Source organism: Fusarium solani, assembly GCF_023522795.1.
Source record: "Fusarium solani strain SB1 chromosome Unknown bctg00000004, whole genome shotgun sequence".
NCBI lineage: Eukaryota > Fungi > Ascomycota > Sordariomycetes > Hypocreales > Nectriaceae > Fusarium > Fusarium solani.
The window spans coordinates 2,442,010-2,469,137 of record NW_027072152.1 but is presented as its reverse complement, the minus strand read 5'-3'; the positions used below and the strand labels follow the sequence as shown (position 1 = coordinate 2,469,137).

General features: G+C 53.0%; 8 protein-coding genes across 8 annotated transcripts; 3 read left to right on the top strand and 5 right to left on the bottom strand.

Annotated features, from left to right (window-relative positions):
- Nucleotides 1–802: 802 nt before the first annotated feature.
- On the top strand, nt 803–4,304 carry MRS44_007830 (uncharacterized protein; the record flags this gene model as incomplete). Its single annotated transcript, XM_065620670.1, has 6 exons — nt 803–854; nt 929–1,188; nt 1,239–1,616; nt 1,668–2,053; nt 2,489–3,031; nt 3,086–4,304. The coding sequence occupies 6 exons, from the start codon at nt 803–805 to the stop codon at nt 4,302–4,304; spliced, it is 2,838 nt and encodes a 945-aa protein (XP_065476742.1).
- A 186-nt stretch (nt 4,305–4,490) lies between these two features.
- MRS44_007829 (uncharacterized protein) lies at nt 4,491–6,066 on the bottom strand (the record flags this gene model as incomplete). Its single annotated transcript, XM_046269214.2, has 4 exons — nt 4,491–4,854; nt 4,905–5,092; nt 5,143–5,957; nt 6,021–6,066. The coding sequence occupies 4 exons, from the start codon at nt 6,064–6,066 to the stop codon at nt 4,491–4,493; spliced, it is 1,413 nt and encodes a 470-aa protein (XP_046134160.2).
- Nucleotides 6,067–7,214: 1,148 nt separating this feature from the next.
- On the bottom strand, nt 7,215–8,172 carry MRS44_007828 (uncharacterized protein; the record flags this gene model as incomplete). Its single annotated transcript, XM_046283540.2, has 3 exons — nt 7,215–7,274; nt 7,323–7,615; nt 7,671–8,172. 3 exons carry the CDS (start codon nt 8,170–8,172, stop codon nt 7,215–7,217), a joined length of 855 nt encoding a protein of 284 aa, XP_046134161.2.
- An 867-nt stretch (nt 8,173–9,039) lies between these two features.
- On the top strand, nt 9,040–10,173 carry MRS44_007827 (uncharacterized protein; the record flags this gene model as incomplete). Its single annotated transcript, XM_046275965.2, has 2 exons — nt 9,040–9,084; nt 9,139–10,173. The coding sequence occupies 2 exons, from the start codon at nt 9,040–9,042 to the stop codon at nt 10,171–10,173; spliced, it is 1,080 nt and encodes a 359-aa protein (XP_046134162.1).
- A 250-nt stretch (nt 10,174–10,423) lies between these two features.
- On the bottom strand, nt 10,424–12,225 carry MRS44_007826 (uncharacterized protein; the record flags this gene model as incomplete). The annotated part of the gene is made up of 2 exons (XM_046283541.2): nt 10,424–11,898; nt 11,952–12,225. The coding sequence occupies 2 exons, from the start codon at nt 12,223–12,225 to the stop codon at nt 10,424–10,426; spliced, it is 1,749 nt and encodes a 582-aa protein (XP_046134163.1).
- Nucleotides 12,226–14,199: 1,974 nt separating this feature from the next.
- On the bottom strand, nt 14,200–14,766 carry MRS44_007825 (uncharacterized protein; the record flags this gene model as incomplete). Its single annotated transcript, XM_046269216.2, has 3 exons — nt 14,200–14,403; nt 14,457–14,561; nt 14,620–14,766. 3 exons carry the CDS (start codon nt 14,764–14,766, stop codon nt 14,200–14,202), a joined length of 456 nt encoding a protein of 151 aa, XP_046134164.1.
- A 1,071-nt stretch (nt 14,767–15,837) lies between these two features.
- Nucleotides 15,838–19,101, top strand: MRS44_007824 (uncharacterized protein; the record flags this gene model as incomplete). The annotated part of the gene is made up of 1 exon (XM_065620669.1): nt 15,838–19,101. The coding sequence occupies one exon, from the start codon at nt 15,838–15,840 to the stop codon at nt 19,099–19,101; it is 3,264 nt and encodes a 1,087-aa protein (XP_065476741.1).
- Nucleotides 19,102–21,045: 1,944 nt separating this feature from the next.
- On the bottom strand, nt 21,046–23,243 carry MRS44_007823 (uncharacterized protein; the record flags this gene model as incomplete). The annotated part of the gene is made up of 3 exons (XM_046269217.2): nt 21,046–22,730; nt 22,783–23,092; nt 23,163–23,243. 3 exons carry the CDS (start codon nt 23,241–23,243, stop codon nt 21,046–21,048), a joined length of 2,076 nt encoding a protein of 691 aa, XP_046134167.2.
- Nucleotides 23,244–27,128: the final 3,885 nt, after the last annotated feature.

The window sequence follows — 27,128 nt, the reverse complement described above, 5'->3', positions numbered from 1 at the left end:
TGAATACATTGTCTGTCAACTCACTATTTTCATGCCCACCGATTTCACTCATATTGCTCGCTGCATTTGTCACCATCAACCATCTAGTAAGAAACCGTGAAGTCAATCATTAGCCTTGCAATGGCACCGAACTGAATAGGAATTAATTTTACAATAATTAGGTTCACACTACCGACCAGTCAGACTCACGTATCCCGCACTTTAACACTTTATGAACTGGACATACTGAAAGTTCCCAGCCAAGTGGCTTACCCTAGACCTGAGCATGACAAGCTCAGTGCATTGACAGAGAGATAGTTGACTCTTGTCCATCCATACACCTATCCATACACCTCGAATGTCTCTTTTCTGTCCAATTGATAGACCTGAAGCTCAATAAAAGTTTCCAAGCCTACTATTTGTCCATTCTCCTTAGGCTGCATATGCAAGTCTAGGTTTCGGACTGACATTTCCGAAACATGAAGCCAATGACGACTGCATCTCAAACTCCACGATGTAAGTGGAGCTTGTCACTCTTCGGAATTCAAACCCGGCCGTCATGTCGGCTGTGTATCGTTGCGGGGGGATTCAAATTCATGCTTCATGAATGGCTGAGGGAGGCATTGTTCTCGGGAAACTTGATAGAAAACATGAGCACGGAGAGAAGCGCGAATGCGTAGAGAGGGAGTTTTGATCATGTTGTGCCTTGATGAACATGTATAAAGAAGAAGCCTCAGGTCGAGGAAACCATGAATCGGATACCACGAGCACTCAGTTTCTGTGACAAACAAGGCACACGATATAAAAAGTACCGGGCGCCATCATGTCCACCCCCGCAAACCTCCAAGTCGCAATCGCTGGCGTCGGCCGCATGGGTAAGCTCCTCCACCAAGCACACAACACTCGACGACACCCTCTCACCACTAGCATCTAGGACTACGCCATGCAGAGCACTTTCATAGGCTGGTCGCCGACGCGGATCTCATCGCTGTTAGTTCGCCCGTCCAGGCTGAGCTCGATGCTGCCAAGGCTCTGGTCCCCCAAGTGAGGACCTATCTCTCATACGATGAGATGCTCAGCACCGAGTCGACACTTCAGGTTGTTGTCATTGCGAGTGCGGTATCTGTTCATGCGGAGCAAGCCATCAAAGCTATGGAGAAGGGTCTCCATGTGCTTTGTGAGAAGCCTCTCAGTCCGAGCCCAGAGATTGTACGTCCACCAAATTCATGATTCTCAGCCATTGGCTAACCATATGCCAGTCTCAACAAGTATTGGATGCGTACAACAAGTCTCTCAAGAAGTACCCTAAGCAAAAAGTCATGTGCGGTTTCTCGAGGCGATTCGATGCCTCCTACCGAGACGCTCACCAGAAGGTGATGAGCGGAGACCTGGGCCGTCTGGCTGTGTTTCGATCACAGACGTGCGATCTGCTAAACCCTGAATTCTTTGCGAGCTACCTCAAGCATGCCGCTGGCATTTTTATCGACACGTCTATCCATGATGTTGACCTGGCTCTCTGGTTCTTGGGGCATGACAGTGTGGTGAAGACCATTAGCTCAGCCGGTGTCACTGCTGTTCAGCAGGACATGCTTGACCACACCGACCGAGACAATGCATTGGCCATCATTGAATTCTATGTAGGAACATCCGATATACTCACATTGGCACAAGCTGACCTTGGGCTGTAGGACGGAAAGATTGCCCAGATCTACGCTTCGCGCATGATGGCAGCCGGTCAAGAAGACACAACCGAACTCATCTGCACAAAGGGTAAAGCGACAGTAAATGCTCAACCGCAGACAAACCTGGTCAACGTCCACGACGCGAATGGCATCAGGAGACAGGTCCCTGGGGACTACTACGGTCGTTTTAGGGAGGCCTTCATCACCGAGGCGCAAGAGTTTACCGACTGCTGTCTCCACGACAAGGAGCTCCCCGTGAAGCTGGAGGGAGCCGTCAAGGCCGTGACTATCTGCTGTCTGCTGCAGGAAAGTCTGATCAGTGGAAAGAAGATTGAATTTGATGAGTCTGGTCGGCGATTAACACCTGCGACCGATGTCAAGGGCAGCAAGTTGTAATTGCGATGATCATGTTGGTACAGCACTAGAATATAAAAAGAGGAAACATGTTTCAACGTTCCCGTCAGTTCCGTACCAAATGCCGAAATGCCGTGCGGAGCTCCGCTATCGCTCCGGCCCCGCGAATCGGCGGCCACGGGTATCCACATCCACAGCGGAAGCAGGGAGCCGGAGGAGTCGTTCCCTGCTCCGTCGGTCGGACTGGAGAGGGACAAGGAAGGCGTGGGGCGGAGATTGCTTATCTCATTGGACTCTGGTTGGGCGTCATCGCAATTGCTCATCAAGCGAGAGCGACGGTGAATGTTGAGACTTCTGAAAATATTGCCTCAGACACATTTGTTTTTGTTCATTCTCTACTACTTCGTTGCTTGTGAAGAGATATCCGAACTGAAGCTGGTCATATCCGTATAAATGCATGGTAAACCTGACAGTGACAATGAATCCGAGGTCTCGGAGCATCATGACCCGAGCTCTCAACACCACGGGACAACTCAAGACTCAACTCGCCCTCCCAATCAAGTAACAGAACCCGATGGACTCCTTCCCCCGAGCCCAGGCTCAACACCAGAGCCAAAGGCCAACGAGCCTATCGCTTGGTCCGACCTCCCTCAGAAGCATCAGCTCTTCATCATCACACTCGCCCGCATGAGCGAGCCCCTCGTTCAGTCTTCCCTCCAGGCCTACATGTTTTACCAACTCAAATGGTTCGACCCAGACGCACCAGATTCAACCATCTCGGCGCAGGCTGGTGTTCTTCATGCAAGCTTCACCGCTGCCCAGTTCCTTACAGCCATGCTCTGGGGCCGTGTTGCGGACTCGCCCCGTACGGGACGCAAGACGGTTTTACTCATAGGTCTCTGCGGCACGAGCTTGTCTTGCCTGGGCTTCGGTTTTGCTACGTCTTTCTGGCAGGCTCTCTTATTTCGAACAATTGGGGGTGCCACCAACGGTAACGTTGGAGTTATGAGGACGATGTAAGCCATGGATATTACACTGCACGAGTGGAAGCACTTGTTAACCCCCAACAGGATCAGCGAGATCATCCGAGAGAAAAAGTACCAGTCAAGGGCCTTTCTCCTACTTCCCATGACCTTCAACTGCGGTGTGATACTTGGACCCATCATGGGCGGTCTCCTCTCCGACCCGGCGGGTAGCTATCCTGGTCTCTTTGGGAATGTCGACTTCTTCCTCAAGTATCCATACGCAACGCCAAACATCATTAGCTCAATATTCCTCGCTATTGCTGCTTTGACGGTTTGGCTCGGTCTTGAGGAGACACTCGACGCGCTTCGGGATGGCCCGCAAGATCTTGGCTCTCGTCTTGGGCATAGATTCGCTTCACTGATACGCAAACGGTTCTCACCAGGTGGCTCGCATGAGGGCTATACTGCTATTCCCGCTCAAGATGTCGAGTTGGCACCAGAGGGCGAGATCATGACGAAGCGTCCAGCGAGGCGATATACTCAGCGCCTCCCCTTCAAACGAATGTTCACACGCAACGTCACCATGACCTTTGTCGCGAGCTTCTTGCTCGGAGTGCATATTGGCACATTTAACTCTCTCTGGTTCGTCTTCCTGTCAACCCCGGTCTGGAATCCAGACACCTCGGAGCACCCGCGCCATCTCCCCTTTCTCTTTACTGGTGGACTAGGCCTCCCTCCTCGGTCCGTGGGACTCGCGATGGCGACTCTGGGCTTCATCGGTATAAATCTGCAGTTATTCCTCTACCCGCGCATTTCGGCACGCCTGGGGACGACCAAGGCCTGGCGATTCTCCTTGTTCTGCTTCCCTATTGCCTACTTTCTCGTCCCGTACCTCTCAGTCGTCCCCAGCAGCGACTCTTCTCCTCCTCCAGGCCCTAAGGGAGGAATTGCCATTTGGCTGGCCATCTGTGGCGTCCTCTCAATCCAGGTCCTGGGTCGAACTTTTGCCATTCCAAGCCAGACTATTCTCGTCAACAACTGCTCGCCCCATCCAAGCGTCCTTGGTACTATCCATGGGTTAGGCCAGAGCGTGGGCAGCGCGGCAAGGACAATCGGTCCAATGATTGGCGGCGTGATATACGGCTTCGGCCTCAACAAAGGCATGGTCGGCCTGGTATGGTGGATTCTCAGCTGTGTCGGCATCTGTGGCATCTTGGCCAGCTTGTTCGTCAAGGAAGGGGATGGACATGAGATATGGCTCCCAGGCGACGAAGATGAGACGATATCTGATACGGATAGAAGTCATGTCACAGCGAGAGACTGAAGTGAGTCATATGCTTCTCATGTTTCATGTTATGGAATGCCATCCGCTCAAACAGTTGACTCTGGGCGTTTCAAGCCATCTTGTCGTCACATACCTGGTGACGATTTTTGCCATGCCCACTCATGATATTTCAGACCAGTACCATTAAACGCCAAACATGTAAACCCCCAGACATTAAAAAATCGCTCAAGTAAATTCCCTCGGCCGCTGTTCACGCCCAATGTTCAGATCCGACTCATCATCCTTTGCCTCTGACCTCCATGGCGACGGCGATGCAGGTGACAGAGGAGCAAGCCCAATTGGCTGGTTCGAAGGGGGCTCATAGCCGGGAGGAGGCTCCGAAGGGTAGCCCATGTGCTGGGGAGGCTGTTGTCTCCAGGGCTCGGCGCTGTAGCCATGGGGTCCTGCGAGCCCAGGACCTCGGGGACCTCGGCGTCGATTTTCGATATATCGGCGGCCGTAGATGAGAATGAGGCTGGTGAGGCAGATAAATATGATGAGGATAGCCAGGAGCATGCCCCATTTCCGGTTCAGAGCCAAGGTGAAGCCCCTAGATAGGTTAGCGATACGAGGATGAGGGAGAGTGGGTCAAGGGCTTACATGAAGGCATTGAGGGTGCCCAGGAAGAGAATGATGCGACCAACCCAGAGATGAACCCTGCCGTATTTTGTAGGCGCCTTGGTCTTCTTAAACTGAGTGTGGTGCATGACTCCCAGGCCAAATTGTCCCAGCAGTAAGCCAGTGACGATGAATCCAATGACCTGGTGAGGATCGTTGAAGCTGCGTGACTGGGACAGTTGTTAGTTACTGCTCCCGTACAATGATTATGATCACATACTCGCTGATAGTAGAAACTATTGGCCACCCCGATTCCAAAGCCAGCAAACACGCCAACCGTGGCAATGACCTGGTTCAGAGCATGCCACTTGACGCCGCCTCCCGATCTGAGCAAGACCACGCCGACGGGCATGAGGAGGACAATGGATAGGACCATAAAGACGCCGTGGACCGGCGACATCCAGTTCGGCTTCGGCTTGAACCCATCCTCTGAGAGGAGCTTGGAGCCGACGTTGGTGGTGGAGTCGTTGATGGACGGCAGCTCAGACTTGCCGTGCGTCCTCCCCACGTCAATCTGAAATACACCGTAGCCCTTGTGGTACTTGAGCGGCGCGTCCGTCTCCTTGCTGTGGTAACCCTCTTTGGGCCCGTAGGCGTAGATGGCCTTGTTGGTGTCATATACATCCAGCACTCCTCCGGTCGTGTCCTTGGCTGGCCAGCTGCGGCAGCGCTCCATGCACCGGACTGTCATGTACATGTAGTCGCCCTTGATACCCGACTTGGATTGGAGGATTTCGTACTTCATGTCTTCATAGAACTTGGGCTCGTAGTGTCCGTAGGCGGTACGGGGCGAAAAGGTGACGCTCGAGCCGTCAGGGTGCTTGTAGATGATGAGATAGAGAGCTCCCGGCATATCCGGGCTTCCGAGGCCGACGGCGCCCCATGAAAGGTCCTTCTTGACGCGCAGGCTCCAGTAGACTTCGGTGTCGATGTTCTCGCCAATGTCGATGGCAAAGGCGACATTGCCGTCTGGCGAGACAAAGGTGGATTGGCCGCCCTCATCCTTGTCGTCTTTGGCGATGGAGAATGGTAGGACTGAGGTGAGTGGTGGTTAGTAAGATCCCATGCAAGCAATTGTTTGGTAGTAGTGCTTATTACCTGCTGTGGCAGCCAGGGCGGCACGCCATAGGTTGCGAAGCAACATGATGTTATCGCGAGATGGAGCTGATCAGAGCAAAAGCAGTGCAACAGCTTCCAGCACGCGGGGAAAAAGGTGGATGTATGGAGGGGAAGAGGGAGAGGATAAACAAGAGACGAGAAAAAAAAAGAGGGTAAAAAATGCAAGAAAGAAGAAAAGAGACGAATTGATGCCAGGCTATCTGTCACGGCCCCGTAAACACGAAGATCAGGGAGACCAAGCGGGAAAAGGAGGCGCGCCACTAATTAACGGAACGGCGACCACAGCTGCATACGGCAGATGATGTGTGTGTGTTCTGCGTGTGTGATGGTTGCCTCTCAAAGTACCGTGATGTGCAATTTCACGAACCGACCAGGGGAGGAAACATCCAATCGACACGCTCTTCCATGTGACGATGCATTTGTGTCCAAGTCGTCTTGTCTCGGAGCCATCACGAGGGAGAGATTTCAGCTTCATTCCAGCAGAAAGGGGGCTTTTGCTTCCCTTACCTTTGCCATTCCACGTCTTTGTCAGTCGTCCAAACATAGACTCCCGATGACGAATCCATTACCTCCCCCCTCGTATTCTTGAACCCAAAAAGTAACCTCATGTCAGATCCCTCCCGAGTTTATTGACAAGAAGCCTTTTGCCCCGGGAACCCTGGCCCAAATCGAGCATCGAGCTGCAAGTGGTTGGTTCGCGGGGAGCATGGAAGCACAAGCTTCCCCCTGTGGAGACGGGCTAGTCAGGGCACCTTCCCTGGCCGTCCGGTTAAGGTTGCCGCTCTGGCCAATGAGACCCGCCCTTGTACCACTCGATAACGTTTGTTGTTCATCACCACCACAACACCATGGCAACATCTTGCTGCGTAACGTCAACATGAGCAAAAAGAAATCATCAACAACCCAAAAAGGGTCAAAAAGGATGCGTAATCTGGGAATCGAACCCAGGGCTCCCCGACGCTGCTCGAATGGCAACGGAGAATTTTACCACTAAACCAATTACGCGTCAAGTGTTGAAGAGCTGCTTCTGCTCCACTTGTTGGAAAGGGTGGTCCAGAATAGCCTTATTCACCAGCGGACTAAGACAGCAGGACCTTGAGTGTTGAAAACTCGTGCAATAACTGTCTCGTTTCTGCGTAATAATCGATAAATAGTTAGAGCAGACTCATCATCTCAAAGCCCGTTCAAAGACACTTGTACATCCATCGCGTCTCCGACATTCACCCAGTCCAACTATAACACCTGTTAGCAACCTCCACATAGGTTCGTCGGTCAACTTACAAGAACAACGTTCGGCCGTCTCCCCCAGTTGCCTTCGCAGAGATCTATCTGCTTCTGGATGGACTCGGCCGAGTTTGTCTTTGCTGCGTCAATCTGGTTGGGTACCACAATGCCCAGAATGTCGTGGTTGAGCATGTGGTTCATGATACCCATGAGCTTGGTCGGGTCGCCATTCTCTGGCCGGTCGACGTCGCAGCTTGGGAACGAATCATCGGTCACACCGTATGAAGTCTCCCAGAAGTAGTCGAATTCGCTGATGATGTAGTCAACCTTGCTTTGGTCCATGTGGTAGTCTTGACTTAAGTTAGCACAGTGAACAAGAGCATACGCCGTCAGTGAGAAGAGTACCCATAAACACAATGAGACGAGTTCCATCATTGATCAATGCCTGGAGCGTCGGCCACCCATCCAGGGCCAGCTTCTTCTTCGGGTGGAAAACGAGGTCCTTGAGTCCAGTGCTCTCAAAGGCATCGTCGAACTTCTCAACCGACAGTCCATCAATGTTAGTCAGGAGCAAGGTCACAACTTCATCCTTATTCTTGCCCATCCAGTCAGACACCTCTTGCAGGTAATCTTTCAGAGGCCCCTCATCGAGTTCCCAGCAGTGAGTGTGGCACATCTGGATCTCACCATCCTTGTCCTGTGTTTGTGCTTGCAAGAATCGCACGCCCATGTCGAGCTGCTCCGTCACTGACTTGTACTGATTGTGAACTGGTGTTTCTCCCACGAAGGCACTGTTGTGAGTGCCTATAAAAGTAATATCGGAATACTTGCGATTACAGAGTTTGTCATGGCCGTTGCAAGCTGCCAATGCTGCCGCAACAAATGGCAATATCCGTACCAGGAGCATGATGAAAAGTATTTGGAAAGAGTGAGATGAACAGAAAACTTCCCGTGGGAACAGCCAAGGGCATCTACGAGTGATATAATATAGCGTCCATCTTAATGCTGCTCGCCGCTGCACATGGCCCCCAGGGAGTTTACCGAGGAGGATGTTTCAGAGCGCTTGTACAGCGAATCACATGCATACATATCACGTCAAACGTCAGAAAATGGTCAGTGATCCTCTGATCTGGTAACCTATTTTCAGATGTTTCTTATGCGCTGACCCTAGTAGTGCAAGGTGGGTTGCAACATTGGCATGGGTGGTGTGGCTTATGCTGAGTTTGAAGTAAGGAACACCTCTTAGAGGCTAGAAAAATTGAAACATTAAACGTTAATAACCGCTTTATGGGTAGGGTAGCGTTCGCAGGAGGATTGTCTTTGATAGATGATTTGTTCATGGTTGTGGTTTCGCCGGGTGAAGCTGAAACCGACCAGGAGTTTAAACTGACGATCCGGCATGATCGATCAACGATTGGGCACAGGCAAACGTGGCGGTGCATCAGATGGTTTGACACGAGTGACCTCGATGCTGACCAATATCAGCTCTTTGTTCTCTGGAATATTGTTGCAAAGTAGGTAGTGGAAGTTGAAGGAATGAAATCAAGCAATAGTCCAGGCTGTAGCGCTGGACCCACTCTGACGCATCTCATTAACCAAACACCAACGATGTCTCTCTGAGACACGGCAACCTGGCCACATCCAAGATCAACCAACTTGCGCCAGGTTGATCTTTTGCCATTCATTTTCTTGGAACTGCTTTTGCTCGTCTGCTGGATGAGTTTACCTTCTCTTTAGACCACAAAACGCATCGCTTGATGCTTCATCGCCCAGCATGTCGAGCTACCTTTCCATGTTAGGCTGGGCCTTTCTTCCTGGCGTATGCACGCTCCGTCCATCATGACACCCTCTTCAACAGCTAACTTTCTTGCAGCTCGCAACCTCATGGGTACAGACCATTTACTATGGCATCACCATCCGCGCCGGCGACCCTAAGCCCACCCCTGGCTCGGCACGATTCAACTCGCACCGCCGAACCATCCACATCCTCGTCGTAGCCATCTACCTGGCCTACACCATCTTCGAGGCCGACTATGATCAACGTCGAATGTCCTCCTACTATGCCGACCTTGGCGTGCCCCTCAACGCGACCGACCGCGACATCAAGTCCCGCTTCCGACGCCTTGCTGCCATGCACCACCCGGACAAGGCTGGCCGCGATGCCACAGACTCGGCCGCCTTCTTCATGCACCTCAAGCTCGCGAGCGACACACTACACGACGCTGTGAAGCGTTTCGCCTATGAGCGCTTCGGACCCGAGATTGCGCGCTGGCAAAAGTGCGTCACCATCAGAGACTATGTCACCCGCGGAATCGTCTCGGGCATCCTGCCTCACTACGCTGTCGCTGCTGCGTCCATCTATGTTCTCGGCCTATTTGGGTACATGGAGTTTGGCAAATACTACCGCTGGCTCATTCTCATCACTCTTTGCACTTTCGAGCTTCATACCGTCATGCGACCCGACTTTCCTCCTTTTGTTAATGCTGTCAACGCTGTGATAGCCCGTGTCAGCTCTCTACCACCATACCTCCCATTTCAGATCATTTCGTTAGCCCGGAGGCTTATTATCACCATATACATTGCTCTCAACCAGATCGGCCCGCTTCTCGTGGCTCAAGTCAGTGGCCAACAAAAGGCCGACGACAAGGACGAGAAGGCCCTGCAAGAAAGCCTCCACCGTCTTGAGATGCTGACAAAGCAGCTCGACGGTGATGCTGTGCGGTTATTGGACATGGAGATGGCGCCTTACAAGGGAGATGCTGAGGCTGCGTCCAATCTGCAGGGCAAGATGAGGGAGTGGCTTGTACAGAACACCATCAGAGCAGACCCCATGGTGAGGGATGCCATGGGCACGTCACTTAGGAGGAGGAGAGTCGATGCACCTGCAGGCGCCAAGGGAACACGATAGATAGACCAAGCCTGAGCCTAATATACATTTTGCATAGACGATTGTCCCAACTGCCTATATGAACGCCTGATGTTGAAAAGCACAACCAACCAACCCTTACAAACAAGACATAAATGCATGCCATACCCAAGACCACTCTTTGACTCCAGGTCATTAGTATGCGTGTGTTGAGTTTAACTGGGGCCCCTGGCCAACCGGCGCATGGTCAGGGGCTCTACGAGTATCTATTATGTTTCTGATATTTTGGACTTTACAGGCGCTGAGCACCTCTTGTCTCGATAGGGATCAAGCAAATGGCAATAAAGGCTGACAAGATCAGGACAGCGGACATGATGATGGGCGTAGTAGCACCATCACCGGGCACTGTAGCCGCAAGGACAGGTGCCATGAGGCCGGTGACGCGGTTGAGGAAGCTGGCCACGCCGGTACCAGCGCCGCGGACAGGGGCAGGGAAGATCTCGGGCGTGAAGGCGTAGAGGACGCCGTACATGATGTTCTGGGCAAACGCCTCGACGCACGACATGAGCAGCTGGGCGGTCGAGGTCGTGCCGTAAAAGACGAAGAGGAAGAGGAAGATGGCGGAAAGGAGAGTAGAGCTGGCAAGGGTTCCTCGACGGCCGAAGAAGGGGGATGGGTGGTCAACAAGAAACGCAGCAAGCAGAGAGCCGGGGACGCCCATGATGGAGGCTATAGCATAGTTGCGATATGTCTCTGCTGAGATGGTGTCTGTCTCTGACTGGAAGCCCTCGTTCGACTCGGCGTGTGTACGGGCAAAGTACTGAGGAAGAAAGGCGTTGAAGAGAGGATAGCCCATGCCGATACTAGCCCAGGAGAACCAGATGAGCGCCGTGGCGAGTCCGAGAGTCTTGTTTTTGAATAGGGGGCGCAGACGCTCTCCGGAAATGGACCGGAGCTTCTCTCGGAGAGCATTCGCAGCAGATTGCTTTGGCCTTCGCTGCTCTGTTACACGAGGAATACCCTCCTCGTCATCCTCGAGAGCAACTTGATCAAGCAGGTCCGACGTAAGCCACGTCTTTGTGCCGTTGCGGTAGGCCAGTCCGTGGATGACAGCGACAGCTTCGTGCTGTCGCCCCTTGTTGAGGAGGAACTTGGGCGACTCGAACAGGTGGAAGATGAAGAAGCGAACGACAAACATGGCAAATGTGATGACGCCAATGGTGACCAAAAAGTACCTCCAACCCTGCTCAACGGGCCAGTTGGCGACAAAGTACCACGCAACGAGCGAGGAGGCGAGCTGACCAATGGGCCACCACACAGACAAGAGCGTCAGGAGAGCGCTGGAGGCGTCAGGGAGGAACTCGAGGAACAGGGCGCCGTCGACGGGGAGGTTGCCGCCGACGCCAAAACCGAGAGCGGCGTAGAAGAAGCAGACGCCACCCCAGCTCTGGGCGTAGGCGGCCATGATGCCAAAGATGCTGGTGATGAGAAGGGTCATGTTGAAGGCGATGCGACGGCCCAGAAAGTCGGAGCCGATGCCCCAGAAGAAGCTGCCGATGGAGAGGCCGACAAACAGGGCGCTGGTCGTGTATCGAACTGTCTTTTCGTCGACGCCAAACTCGGCTGATAGAGATGGGAGAGTAAGAGAGACTCCCTGCATCCAGAGGTTATCGGCGAACCATCCGCAACCGCAGAGCACAAAAAGCTGCCAATTGTAACTGCCCATGCCGATATCTCCAACCGCCTTGTTCATGAGTTTTGACTTGACTGTGCCAACGTTAGATTCCAATGCCTCGAATTGCCAATGCCCATCCACTTACTCTCATATGTCGTCCATCGTCCTTGTCGCCCTTCCCTCATCTCCTTTCGTAGACCCTCGATGGTGTACTCGCCAGGATCGCCCCCAAGCATTCCCTCGCGCTCCTCCTTGGCCTCCAGGTCATCGAGTTCACCCTCAACCTTTTCATTCTCGGAAGATTTTTTCGACTTCGCCGCTTGGCTGAAGAGATGGGCCTCATCCAACGGTATCAAGACGCCGATGTAATCATCCACCGACTCGACGTAGCCCGAGCCCAGGCGCCACGAGATTCTCATTTCTGCGATTAGTTATATACGGCGCCGCACCGATAGATAAGTAATGAAAAGAGAGTAGTTGAAGAAAAAAAGAGGGCATAGAGGTCGTGCAAAGTGATGCGCACGTGACTCCCTGCCTTTCAAATCCGGGATGAAACGAAGGATCGTGTGAGTGCGTCAGTGCCTGCGTCACTGGGCGGAAGACCCGATAAGTAGGTTCCCAGCGAGCGCTAAAAAGTCGACGAGTAAAGATGAAAATAAAAAATGAGCGACAGGGTTTTGGTCAGTAAAGAAAAGAAGACGGTCTACAGTATAAAGATCAATTGTAGATGCAAAAGGTAAGACAAGGCGGCTCTTCAAGCCTGGAAGAGGACAGCTCAGAAGGTAATAATAGGAGTTGAGAGGCGTGCGAGGTTTGATGATCCCCGTATTTTCCAGGGGCTAGGCTCCATGGATCTAGTGTCAGGCGGCGCTAGAGCTAGCAATCCCATCCCCAGGGACGTGTCTGGGTCTCGGGATCGTGTAGGATACCGTTATCGGTCATGGCGGTTCACGATGGTCCAGATTTAGATGTATTGATGGATTTAGTGATGCTGATGCTGAGTTCTGTTACATGTTGATAGCCTATGGAGTGATGTAAGTACTCTGCACAGCTCGTGTAGACGCTCAAGGGCACTGAAGCTGCATGCGACAGCTGCATCAGAGCTGATCACCATCGGCTTCCCATCCGATATTTGCCAATGCCCAAGTTGCTGATCAAGTTCCTGATCTCCAGCGCTTCCAAGCGCCGGGCGGGGCGCAGCCCTCGGTCAGCGACACTTGGATCAGCCGCATCCAATTGTTCGAGATTTATCCGACCCCCGTCTTCTTGAGGATGATGATGCCCGCCATTCACCGGATCTGGAAGGCATCCTGAGCTCTCCCTCTAGGTATGGAATTCTTTGTTCCCATCTGCTCTCTCGGGACGGACCCCGGGGTCTGAGCGAGCCGACCGGGAATAAGACATGCATGGGTGTCTGGCCCCGTGGTGGACCGAAGCCATTAAAAGTCGGCAATCTTTGCTTGGAAAAGGAGTTTGACGCTGGTAAAGACGATGAATCTCAACGTCATGCATCTATTTCCTGATCTTTTCAGCCACGGCAGCGGTAGTTAATTGCTTCCTGAGATCTCAACCATCCCAGCGCTACTAATGCATGAGAAAGGAGGTTATGAATTCCAACCCGCATCTCCTGGCCGAGCACAGTCTCGAAGGAAGTCTTTACCACGCTGATTCTCTGCTATCTATAAATCGAATGATGGTCTTTTCGTCGTCAATCGCTGACATGGATAGCTTCTACTAAACAAGGGTCATTGACGCCCGTCCTTTATCATTGATTCCCGCGATATGCACCCAGCTAACGACCCCTTTCAAGGTGCAGGACAAAGCCATGCTCCATCAGGCGCTAAGCCCAGTGGCTTCTCGGCCGGTGGTCAAGCCTTATGCTAGAGACATTTGAGGCTAGCATCCTGGGAGAAAAGGAAGTATTGTCTGATGTGATCCTGGCTGTCTGGCAGACTATCGACGGGCCATCTATTGTCCAACAACCTTATCCATCCGCGGGGCCGCGCTCAGACAACAGGTCGAGCTATTGAGCCGTGACGGCTACGAGTTTTCAGTATGAGGAGTGGGAGGGAGAGTGCACTGACTTCGTGCCAAGATTTCTCCCATGCTCGATCTCCATGTGCCACATCGAATCTACGCTACCCAGATAAAATCCCACCATCCAACTGCACACAACTTCACAAGAGACTGTCAATGCTTTGCCTTTATGGATTTTCTGTCCACTATAATTGGCTCCCCGACAGAATTAACTCGTATCTTCTTTCACATGAAGTTTGGTAGCACTCTCTTCACAAAACCATACTCATCCGGCTTCCGGCCCAAAACGCCTGACTCCAGACCCGATGTATCGATGCAATACTCTCCTCACTGGTATAACCCCAATCAATACGACATCATTCTTCTTCATCACTGGTTGCCTCGATGTTGGCCTTGGGAGATCTCTTCCTCTCCTTCTTGGGCTTCGACACGGGCACGAGGGCGCTCTCGGCCTCATCTTCGGGCTCCTCAACCTTCTCGCCTTGTGCGCGAAGGGCGGCGTTGATGGCTGGAATGGCCTTGACGAGGGCATTGTACTGCTCAACAGAAAGGGAGATACCCTGGCATCCGTCGATTAGAATGCGCCCCACATTGTGAAGTTTCAGCAACTCACCTTCTTACCGGGAAGAGTCTTGCCATCCTTGTCGTAATATTCTCGAATGTTGATGAAGCTCATCTTCTTGAACTGAGAGACGCCAATCCGGCGTTTGTTGGAGAGCTGACGAGTTCGCGTTAGCGACTCAACGAGTATCAGCGCAGAAGGAATATGCGCGTACCTCCCAGTATGGATGGCCTTCATCATCCTTGCCATCTGGAGCTGGGCCGGATCCAGAGCTCTTCGTCCTCTTGACTGCCTTGGGGGCAACTTCGGCGTCGCTCGAGTCAGATTCAGCGGCGCGCTTCTTGGTCGCCATGCGGGCCATTTTGATAAGAGTCGCGATAGGTGGTGTGCGCTAAACGATAAACCAGAAGGCTAGAATGAGGATCGCGACCCGAATCCCAATAAGGAGACGGCGACAGAACGGTCGTGGCAGATGGATTTGATGTCGAGGTTGAGCTGATGTTGAATTATCAACTCTTTGCGGGACGCGTCTGATACGCGGGGAGTTGATGTGACACCAACCCACGTGACCCGACTGGTTTAATTAACACCCTTGCTTGCGGAACTGCCGCCAACCAATCAGAGGCTATTAAATCATTCGAAGCGAGGGTTGTCTGCATTCCATTCTTGTTTCATGTGAAAATATTCATGCATTCCGTCCTTCTAATCCATGCCGATAGCGGGCTTGAGGGCGTCAGTCTCATCAGCTGACATGGCAAACGAAAGAAGCACATGAAAGAGGCAGAGCAAAAAATTCAGATCGTCGATTACCAAGGTGAGCCCTGCTCGCGCAGCACGGCTAATTAAACGAAACAACACAGTCAGCTCCTCGCAAAGATTGGCCAGATGAATGGATCCATGCTTGGATGCCGTATTCGCATGTGGAGGGGTCCATCAATCGATCAGGGGCTGCGTTAGCCCTCAACAGCCCCATGCTGTGTGCCGTTTTTAGTGGCAGTTGCAACCCCCATCTTGACGCCGACAGCGAACGAGCCGCTGACAACAGCAGGGGGCCCAGGGGCTTTTAGGGGGTTTTACGGGCCTCGACCCCTGACAGACAAAGACAAGCAATTCCAATCCTTGGCAATTTGAAACCTTCGTGGTAGCCCTGCCCGGCCGAGCAAATCGTAGGACACGCGACACAACCTCCCACTCCAGACGAGACACCAAGTGATACATTCCCCGAGCGTTCCAGGCGACTTTTCGATCCTACACCAACCTTCCATTGCCTTTGGCATTCCGTCACCTCATCGTCACCTTCGCCCTTCAACTCCTGCTATTTCTATTGCTATGGTGACGATCTCCCCCGACGGTTTCGCTACGGTTGTTCACTAGGGAAAGCTACCCCCCATCCCTTGCGCAAGAAGCATCAAAAAACAGCTTCCCCTTCCCGATGAATTCAACTTCAATCCCCGACCAAGATGTGCATCAGCAAGGTGCCAGCCGCCAGGCTTCGCCAGAGCTCAAGGGCGAAGAGCTGAATGGCTCACCAGCTTCAACTCAACAAAACGAGAAGCCAGTGCTGACGGACAAGCTGGCCAATTGTTCCGTCAAAGAGACACAATCAACAAATGATGATACGACCCCTAAGAAGCCCGAGACGACAACGAATAATACGACCGCCGACGCAACATGCCCTTCCGATGAAGAGACGCCTGTCACCAAGGTCCTCCACTTTCTAGCTACTGCGACTCCTGGTTCCCTTGCTGGTGTGGCAGTCGGCTTCGCTGCCTTCACATACCTGACCATGGGACGACTGGGCCTCGTCCTTATCGGCGCATTCGGCGGTGTCGTTGGCTTCATCTCTTGGGAAGCTCGAAATCCAGAAGTCTCTAGGGCAGTCCGAGGAGAGCGAGGCATCGACGTTATAGAACGACTGCTCGAATCCAGAAACAACAAGACAGAGGAGAAGGCCGAGGACAGCAGCGACGATGAAGAGACGGCTATCAAAAACTTTGACGAGTTCCGCCCTGAGACTCGGGAAGCCCTTGGAGGGCTCGTCGACGCCGTTATTAGGGACTACGTCAAATGGTGGTACAGTCCGATCATTCCGGCTGACCATTCATTCCCTCTGGCCTGCCGCAAGACGCTCACCTCGTATCTTCTCGCCGTCTCTAACCACCTGAGCCGTAAGAGACCCGCAGACGCATTCCTCGACCTCCTCACCAACTCGTCATCGATCATCATCGTATTCATGTCCGAGCTCGCATCCGCCTTTGCCGAACTGCCCCCCGACAGCAGCACGACAGCGGCCGACACCGTCTACAACTACCTTGCCGCCAATCCCGACTGTCACCTGGCCAATCTCCTAAACCAGCGCCAACAGGCGGCCAAGTTCAAGATGGTAGCTGAAGACTTGCTGGGCTTTCTCGACCGCAACGCATACAACTGTGATCCTGCCCGTGTTTTCTTACGTGAGATCCTTGCGAACTCGGTTCTTGAGAAGACGCTCCAAACATGCAGTCAAGCCGATTGGATCAACGGATGGATTGTGTACCTCCTCGAAGCTGGTGAACCTGACTTGAACCAGGCCATTGATGTTGGCATGCAGCGTGGCCCTGAGGCGACCGCTACCACGAATGTGTTTGCGGATTTAGACGGCAATGTCGGAAACGTCGGCATCGCAAAGCCGGGACGCAGCTCACTCGAGAACGAAAGAGCTCGAAGAAAGGAGCCCCTTGGTCACAAGAAGAAGCTGAGCAAGGCAGAGGAGGAAATGGATGACGCCATGGAAGAAATGAAGCGCATGAACCAAATGATTGCTGAGGAAGAGGCCAGACGAAAGCGCGAGTCGGTCAATTCTATGAAGGGATCCAGCACAACATCAACCGCCAACAAGAGACTATCCACCACGGGTGAGCAATCTCCCAGGTCTACAGTGTATGGCGAAAGGTCTCTCCCATCGGCAACGTCAACTGAGGGCTTTTCTACCAAGAGCGATATTGCCCCGACTCCGATTACGCCACGATCACCCATGGACTCCTCGAGCCCTGAATCATCTCCCAAGGGATCAGAGGGAACCCGCTTCACGAGCTTTGACCAGATTGTGCCTCCGGGCCAAGACAACGAAGAAGATGAGCCGCCTAAGAAAGCGCCTCTTACTCTCCATAATGCATCCATCACTCTGCACGATGATGCCACGGGCGACAAGAGTCGTATCCGTACCAAGCCCACCTGGGACTACTGGGTCCAAGTCGAGCCATCCGTGGCTGGCTATGCTGGATGGATGATTGTACGAAGATATAATGATTTCGAGACTTTGCATGAAATCTTGAGGCGAATTGCCAACATCTCGGGTGCTACAGCTTTCACCGAGCTTCACAAGGACCTACCAGATTGGAAAGTCCACACTCGCGAATCACTCCGTGGCGAGCTGGAGAGGTACCTTCGAGATGCCTGTTGGTACCAAAGTCTGGCCGAGAGTGAAGGCATGAAGCGATTCCTAGAAAAGTCTAAGGGGCATACACACAGTGAATCCAAGTCTGGCTTCGGGTGGGAGTCTATGGGCAAGGGCATGCTGGACGTGCTGACAACGGCGCCCAAGGGTGCCATGGAGGGAGGCAAGACCTTGGTTGGAGGCGTTACAGGAGTTTTTGGCAACTTTCCGGGCCTCAGCAGGAAGACTACGAGCCAGTCTGTAGATTTGACCAGCCACTCGAGCAGACTCTCCATCTCGACACCTCCGGCTCAAATCAATGGCATGCGATCTCCAGCTCGCTCGGCACGGGACAGCATGGACAGCCAGCGATCGTCGGTTGTATCTACGCAGCCTGGAAAGATGCCCCCCATGGAGCGTCGTCCTAGCTACCAGTCGCAGAGTGAGTCGGATCCAGAGCTGCGCATGAGCCGAGCAGACCGTAAGGAGACTGGGTCGGCATCAGCGAGTGCTCGTCCTAGTCGGGAGCATAGCCGTGCGCCGAGCCTTGCACAGCTACGATCTCCTTCATCAGCCAGTCTCGACTTTACGAAGCTGCCACCTCCACCTGATCAGATCGCGGACGACTATGGATCGCCCGAGGGCAACGGTGACATGCAAGACAAGATGAACGACAGCATCCTGAACCAGCAGCACGGTCGCAAGAGTTCACAGCAGATCCCGACACCTCCCCCGTCTGTCTCGGGAGGCAAGAGGTTATCTCTGAAGCCTGCCAGGCAGTATGCTCAGCTCTCAGAGCCTGAGACACGGGTTGCAGTTGAGCTGCTATTTGCCGTCATCAATGAGATGTACACGCTGTCTTCGGCATGGAACATCCGACGCACCCTCTCGACCGCAGCCAAATCATTCCTGCTTCGCCCCGGCAACCCGTCCCTCTTGACGGTCCAGTCGCTGATCCAAAAGTCCGTCATCGACGCGAACACGTCTGACGCGGGCCTGGCTCACCAGCTACGCAAGATCCGGGAGAACATGATGCCGACAGAACAAGAGCTTGCCGCCTGGCCTGCGGAACTTACAGCAGACGAGAAGGAGAAGCTCCGAGTCAAAGCCCGTCGTCTGCTCATCCAGAGCGGCCTGCCAGCTGCGCTGATGGGCGTGATGGGTCAGGCTGCGACAGGCGAGGCACTCGGCCGAGTGTTTGACTGTCTCCAGATCGAAGAAGTGGCTCGGGGACTGCTCTTTGGGCTGATCCTACAAGTTGTGCGAATTGTGACACATTGATTTCTGCGCGAGTAATACGTAATGTGATGGGAAGAAACATGACCTGGTGTTTGGTGTATTCGAGGATTTCTTGCTGAGATCCAAGGAAGGGAAAGGCTTTGCTTTTTTGTGTTTTCTTGTACGACTTTGGGAGGGGGGTGAACATCAATCACACAGAAGGGCAACTCCGGCAACGGCAACGGAGCAGATGGGTTTTCAAATGTTGTTGCAAACTGCACTAGAAGAGGAAGAGGAAGATGATCATGTATAGTAGATATGTCGAGACGGGGGCCTTGATGGCCTCGCTCGCTTTTATTAATACCGGAACGAAGGAAGACGCGTAAAAGACGCTTATATTCACCAAGGCAAGACGGACATGATCTTACGCCCGAAGCACCGCCCGAAGCATCCATCCATCGTCTGAATCACCGCTCAGGGGAGGATAATAGACTAGAGACGTCTTGTCACATTCTACGGATACTCTACCATACATACCCGCGAATGCGCAGCAATCAATGGCCTCTGCGCGGACAATTCGATTCCGTACACGTCATCTCTCCTCACAAAAGAGTAGACAATCCTCCCCGTCTGAGTTACACTTTACTCCCCCATAGCCCACTCCGGACGAAAAAGCAACTCTTTCACCGGCCGGTGGTAGGTAGATCGCCCCCATCCCTTCCCCTTGTCAAGCCCACGGTCCTCCTCAATCTCCGCGCCGTCCGGGACCCACGCAAAAATCAAAAAGAAAAGTAAACGCATGGGAAAGGGGGGCCAGAAGCCGTCGTACGATTATCGACGGTTGACCGTTTACTAGCCATGGGCTGCACGTGGGAGGATCATCTTTCTTTTTTTCATCCGGTCTTGGGATGAACGCTAGACTAGGGGAGGGGATGGAAGCGGGAGCAGGGTTGATCATCTTCTAGGAACCGGGAGCCATGTTCTTGACAGCCTGGGGATGGAGGCTCGTGGCTTACTCAATGTGTGCCCATCAACAGGCGAAGAAAGCCTTTGAGCTTGGGTCTCTTTACCCGGTGGACAAGGTCTCGCTTGCGGGTCTCCCACAATCCGATGATCAAGAATCTCGAGGTATTGAAGTCATGCAATTGACATCCAGACACTATCTCCCTTGCCCAGAGGCCAAGTCCTACGTGTATTCTATCCAAGACAATGTGAAAAACCCTCCACCTATGGACTTCCTAGTGTGACCCCTGATCTTCCTCACTTGTTCTAGATTACGTCTCCTTCCTCTTTCAACGTGATAGCCTTCTTTTGTTTACAACGCATCCAAACTTGGTCAAGACCATCAATCCTTCACCCCTACCATCTAACAACCCTCAGGGATTGACGCATCCGATAGACACCCTTATCCTTGCCCGTATCCGTATTTCTCAACCTTGATATGCATACTGGCTGGTGACACCACGATAGACTGTGATTGGAGCATGGGGCCTTCCCCTTCAACCATATTCGGCCGAGGAGACAGCAGACTAACAACATGGTGCGACGTGAATACCAAGTCAAATACGACATACAGTCACAATGGAGAGGACTTGAAAGTTGACAAGTAATGTTTTTAGTAATATATGATTAGACAAGGGATCTAGAGTGTCCCAGTGTAGATAGTAAAGATACAGGGCTTAATGTGATGCGCCAATCACCAACCAACATAAAAAAAAAAAATAAAAAAAAATAAAGTGTACAAGAAACGCAGAGAAAACCTGCCAACACCGCCCAATGATAGTACATGATGTGATATGAGATGTCTAACATGCTGTTGCAGCCGTGGTGGTCTCGTTAAGAGGCAATAAATAAAAGGCTTGATGATAATATGAGTAATGATGATGCTAAGAAAGAGTCGAGAAATATGCTGGGGGTATCAAAGGATTGTATGGGGTCGGCCGTAATTCATAGTAAAGTGGTGCTGAACGATGAAGGGATTAAAAGTGTTGGGTTTGTGCTGAGCCATCAAGGCTTGTAGACAGTATTCGTAAGAAGGGGAATGTCGTCTTCAGCAGGCTCGGGTTCTCGGTTCGTTGGAGGTGATGCCAAAGGAGACACTGCTCTGGGCTCAGAGATATCCCTTCGCTTCATGGCATAGTTATCAATAGACAAGCCATTAAGCATCTCGTGGCTTCGTTGACGATGGAGTGCGATCCGTTTAGTCTCCATCATGTCGACTGCCGATGGGGGTTCGCTGGCTTGCTTGCTCATCAGAGTGATTTCGTTCTCAACATCAGCCAGGAGGGCATAAACGTCGTCTCCAGCATAGATGCGAATGCTCTCAACGTCGGATCGCTTCAAAGATGCCATGACTGTTGGGCGCTCCTCGGGCTCTTCCTCCTGTGTCTCTGCCTCCTCAATGACAGGCTGCTCCAGGATGGTGCTTGGGACTTGAGCCACAACACGTTGGGGCGAGGGCGAGTTGTGTGGGTTGCTTGTGCTCTGGGGAGATGTGAAAGTGTCCTTGGAAGGGCTTCGCGGGGGTGTTGAGATGTTGCCGACACCTGAAGAGGGAGTGCTGCTCGGTGCCTGTTGCTGCTGTGGCTCGGGCGTCATGGGCAATCCGCCGACAGGGAGACAAGCAGCTGCAGCAACGTGCTCAAGAAGCTTTTGGCGAACGCGGGTGCGTCGGTTCTCTGCCTGCTCCAGCTTGTTGACCCAGTCGTCAATGGAAGCATCCAGCTCGGCAAGCGCCTCCTCCTGCTTCAGCATCGAGTCGTGGCTAAACTTGGCCACGCGAGGAGAACGTAGATACTGGCAGATACGCGAGTGGAGGTTTCGGCGGCCTACACGGAGAGCATTGTAGGTACGACGGAGGTACTCGGTTCTCTCATCCAAGTGACGAAGTTCCTTTGATAGCGCCTCAACGTCTGTCGACTTGAGCACCTCGAATCGCCCCACTTGAGCAAAGGCTTGCTTCTGAAGCAAAGCAAGCTCTGATTGTTCGAGCTGCTGTGTGGCGTCCGCTTGTTTCACACCAGTGGGGAGCTTCTCAAAAGCCTTCTTCTCAGAGCTCTTGCTCCTCTTGGGCTCTGTCCTCTGGATAATTGGTCCGTTGTTAGTGCGCAAGTCGGGCCTCTTTCGTGGGCGACCTCGGTCCGTCATGCTCGATGATTCAGAGCCGCCCCTTCTGTGGCCCCGAAAGACGCTGCTTGGTTCAGCCGTCAAAGTGGGAGTGAAACGGCCTTCTGCAGGCTTGGGGGACGCCGGTCGGGATTCGGTTATCGGTGCCGAGACTGGAGTTGGTAGCGCTCCAGTAGAAGGTGCATTGGACGATGCTGATTTGGGAGTTGTGAGATCGGGCATCGAGGAAGCGGGAGTGTAAGGAGTTCGGCTTCTGGGCGACACATTGTTACGGCCAGTTCTAAGCGAATCATTCCTAGTGGGGAAGCAGTTGAGAGATTGCTGGCGTCGGAGTAGGGGCGAGTGTGCACCAGACTTGGGGATGACCAATGGGGCAAGATGCTTGGGCGAGATGGGGATCGAGCCTTGAGGCATTGGATGGCGAGACTCTTTCTCCTCGCGAGGATCAGGGCCTTCATCATCGCTAGAGATATAGAGGAAGGTATCCGTAAGTTGGTGCTTCCTGCTTGAGTTGCCTGGAGCACTAATAGAGCGCTCGTGAAACGGCGGGCGACCAGGAATGGTTGCTGCAATCGAGTCAGTTTCCAATCTCGAAATATATACTGGGTGTGTGCGTACGTGAGTCCATTGAAAGCTCTTGAACAGTTGTCATAGGTCCAACCTCGGGTACACTGATCTTACGGCGTCGGACCAAGCTGGCCTGATTGAGTCTCTTCTTGAAGCTATTGGGAACCGATTGTTTCTCTGCTTTTTCGTTCGTCGAGGCTGAAGGGGCGGCGGGAGCCGGGGCAGCCTTCTCAGATTCCGGGTTCTTGCCACTGTTGAGGATGGGCAATCGCCTCTCCTTGGGGAAGAGCTGATACTTCCTGGATGGCTCGGGTTGCTGCATTCTCCAGGTGAAGGGCTTCTCGGGCTGGGGGGATGTTTTCTGAAAAGATGGCACAGGTAAGTCTGGGCCAGGGCAAGAGGTTTGGATGGGAAGAGAATTGGGGTCATACCAGCTCGTTTGCAGGCTGCGACGTTGGCTTAGTTATATGGTTGGCGTCGATATCGACGATGCACTTGGCAATGTGAGCCATTGTGTCGAAACAATCCTGTTTGCTCGGGTAGCCAGAAGAGGAAGTAGGTCAGTGTCAGAGATTGATGGCGCCGGCTTCAGATGACACTGCCGTCGGTGTTAGGGCGGCGAGCTATAGCATAGGTCAAACAGGCACACGGTAGGGTTGGAGTGTTTCGGGTTCGAGGAGGCTGGCAGGCAGGCAGGACCAGAGTGCAACGTCGACTCTGGCATTGATGGTATATAACAAATCTAAGTGTGGATGTCAACCCCAGACGACGGCTTAATGCCAAGATGGCGCGCTCTGAGTTGGGTTCCTTCGCTTACATGTGCCCAGGTACGCAGTCACCGGAGACTACCAGGCCGTTTCTCAGTCATCCGCCCCTTGCTGATGACCGTGATGGGATATCGGGCCCCCTAGCCACGGCCATGGACCCAAGAGCCCCGCCAGATGGTGTCACGCCCCGGAGGCAAAAAGCATCGAGAAGCTTTGGTACACCGGCCTGAGACAAGAGCGCAGAGAGGTCTGGGGACGCGGGAGAAGCCAGGGGGGTGTTGGTGTTGACGGGCCCGATACTCGTGGCTGCAAGTGGCAGAAAAGCGCCACCTGGAGGACCCGGGGTCGGGGTCGAGGCAGAAAAGGGAATGGATGGACTAGGCCTGTCAGAACTCAGAAGGTCTTTGGGTAGTGCAAAAGAACAGACCAGGAGGTTGCCAACGGCCGCCATTCAACGCCTCGTCGGCCGTCTGCTCAATCACACCTCTCTGTCCGTCCCTTGTGGCTCTCCCTGAGGTCCCAGGTGCCCCTGGAACCGACCGGGGGGCTCGATGGAGCCAGGGCCCGCCGCGCTACCGACGCCGAGGCAGGGGTAGCCGCTCCACCATGACGCTCGATGATCAGGGGCCCCTTGGGCTCGCCGTTGCTTGAGACAGGGGCCAGTTGAGCCGGACTCTCTTGGCACGCTGGCTGCTCAAGGGCGAGGGCTGAATTATCGTGCAAAACTTCCCATCAATCACCGTCGTTAAAGAAACGAGAGGCGATGGCTCGTGCGGTGCTGCTGATCTCTGATGGAAGATGAACAAGAAAAAGAAAAAGGAGTCGAAGCATTTTGGCATTGACAGGAGATGGGAAAGTCAAGCCGATGCCTCAGGTCCAGCAAATTTTTTATGCCTTGAAGCTCCAGCTGACTCTCACGGGAAGCAGCGGCGGAAGGTGTGTTTCATGGCCAGTCAAATCTGGAAGGAGAGGACAAGGCGGGAGACACAGCCAACGCCGATCTGTTCCATTGGGTTGCTTCGCCTGAGATCTTTGCTTCTCCCATGTCGTATTCCCTCGGAGACAACTGGTCGAACCCGTTACGATTGACCAATGAGCTCCGTAGTTGCCTTCTCCTTGGATCAACACTCGATTTCAGCCTCCGCCAAAGTCGAAGCTCGGCCCTCCGCGCGCTCAACACCACCAGAAGGCGCCTAGATCGACTGGACCTGAATCCGCCAGCACGGATGTTCTATGTAGGCTGCGCTATATGCCGTATCTTACACCCTCGCTTACATCTTCTGTGCCCCGAATTTACATACGCGGAAACCCTTTGGCTGATGAGCTGCCGCCTGTGCAGTTCAAACCTGTCACGAGCCAACCTACCCCACTCGTCCAACCCAACAACACCTGCAATGCAGTCAAAATATCACGTCTTTCATGTCTCAAGATATTGAAAACATGCATATGCGAATCAACAAAGTCATCACCTGCCGCTCTTCTTGCTCTCCCTTTGTCAAAGCACATTCACGACACCTCTATCTCGCGTGGAGTGCGGCGATCCCGCGCCGTCGGGCCATTTACACGCGAGAGGCAGATCAAAGTCAAAGTCAAAGTCAAACTGAGGTTTGATCGACGAATGGCGATCAAGGGTCGCCAAGCCTACCCAGACTAACATCGCGTCGCCGCAACACGAGGGACCCGACATTTTTCAAGGACGAAGGGCGGTGGCACCTTCGGATGAGCTTTCAAAATCCGGTATCAAGTTGAGAGATTGCATGCAAACACAACCTTGGTGATGCAAATGCTTATTACAGCGACTTTATTGACCCCTCATTATTTTGACGTCATCCAGCTTCAAGTTTGCTTTCGTTTCTTATTCCCTCCTTGACCACTGTCTCAACCTCCATCACCAACCTGTCAGCGTCGCAGGGCTGCTTCCGTAAGCCGGCCAGGCCCAGACAGGCTCCAGCTTGAAACAGGAGTCCAGATTAGACCCTTCTTCTGGTTCAGCTCCCCGGTGAAAAACATTTCTTCTGGAACGAGCCATACTCGACACGTCCATCTACCCGACGGGGTGCCACACTCCCGGCCCTTTGTGTCTTGGCTATTAAGATCTGAGCGCGGCACAGCTTCTTTCTCGGTAGCCATCTCCGAAGCCCTCTCCTGAAGGGGACGAAAATGTTGTTTCATATGCATCTGCAATCTTCTTTGGGCAGAGACATCACTTGTCACATCTATTGACCACATCTCTGTTGCAACCTGGTGTCGCATCTTCAAGCACGGTGGCTTTCCCCTCACCAGCTCACCTACATACAGCTTACCTCTTTGTCTCTGTTAACCTTGCTTTTCAGTCACCTAAGTCATCCGTGCTTTACCGCAGCTCGCATGGGTCCCTTGCAGCATCCCGTGCGTTTTCTCCTCCGGGTGGTTGAACCGGCCAGGGATGGGCCATTCACCGGAGGAATCTGTCACCCTTCTGACAGCCACCCACCATGGCCACCACGAGTCCGTTTCCAAATTAGGGGCTAGTCGTTTGTCCCCTGAACACCAGTGTTTCTGATCCAGACATCCATGCCAACCCGAGTATTCGCTTCAGATGTCCATACAACCTTGTGGCGTCGCACTTGCTACGCAGTACAATGCCTTGTTGTACCCTAGACCGGGGAAGATATCATCATCACCGCGTTCCAATAGCTTCACCACTCTCGTCAACCCAATCGCCCCGGATCAGATTACGTGCCGTTCTAATCGAGTTCATATCGAACCTCACCATGGCTACCAAAGTGGATTCACGTCACATCAGTCAAGTCTAGACTCGCCAAAATCTGCGTGATGGTAAACAATGATGCAGTTCATGTAAGGTGCGGAGTTATCACAACTCTACAACATGTCCCGCCACATCTCTGCATCTTCCCTGTGAACTTTGGGGGTAACGTGACCAGTGACTACAACCCTAGGGAGATACACGAGTCATCGTCTCTCCAACAGCTTCGTGTAGTTGAATGAGCAAACAATCTCCCCTCTTTCATGCTTTATGAAACGTCCTCTCCACGGCCCCTACCAAGACTGGAACCGGAAAGTCGGCAGCCCGAGGTGTCCCACAAAGACTGGAACAGACACGACGGCTGGGAGTTGAAGACAATGACGTCCTAAAGTTCAGGGCATTTCGGTGATGAAACCGAACAGAGTGAAGCCTTTGCTCTTGCTCGTCGTCCTCGAAGAAACGAAACTCCACTTCTCTGCTGAGCGTTTCGGTAGCAACAATGATGCATGGCATTGTTGCACACCATCTTTACCAACCGCGAGCTAGAAGAGTTCGGACGAGAACACGTGCTGGCCAAGACTACAAATGGATAGCTCCCAGAGAGTCTGCACCCCTATGTAACAGCCCTACAAGACCGAGACCAGCAAACACACCAATCCGTTGACGAGTTAGGGCCTAGCTTGCCACTAATCAACTGGATGCACGCATCTGATACCTCGGCTTCAAATAGATAGCGGCCATGCTTGGCTTGGAGGTTTCAACCAATTTAGCAGTTAATCCGGGTGTTAAGGTAGGCATGGAGTTTAAAAGATGGACCAGCAGTTGACGATGGTAGAGCGACGGTCAAAGGGAACCTAGCAACGCTTCTCAAAAGGAGTGCGATC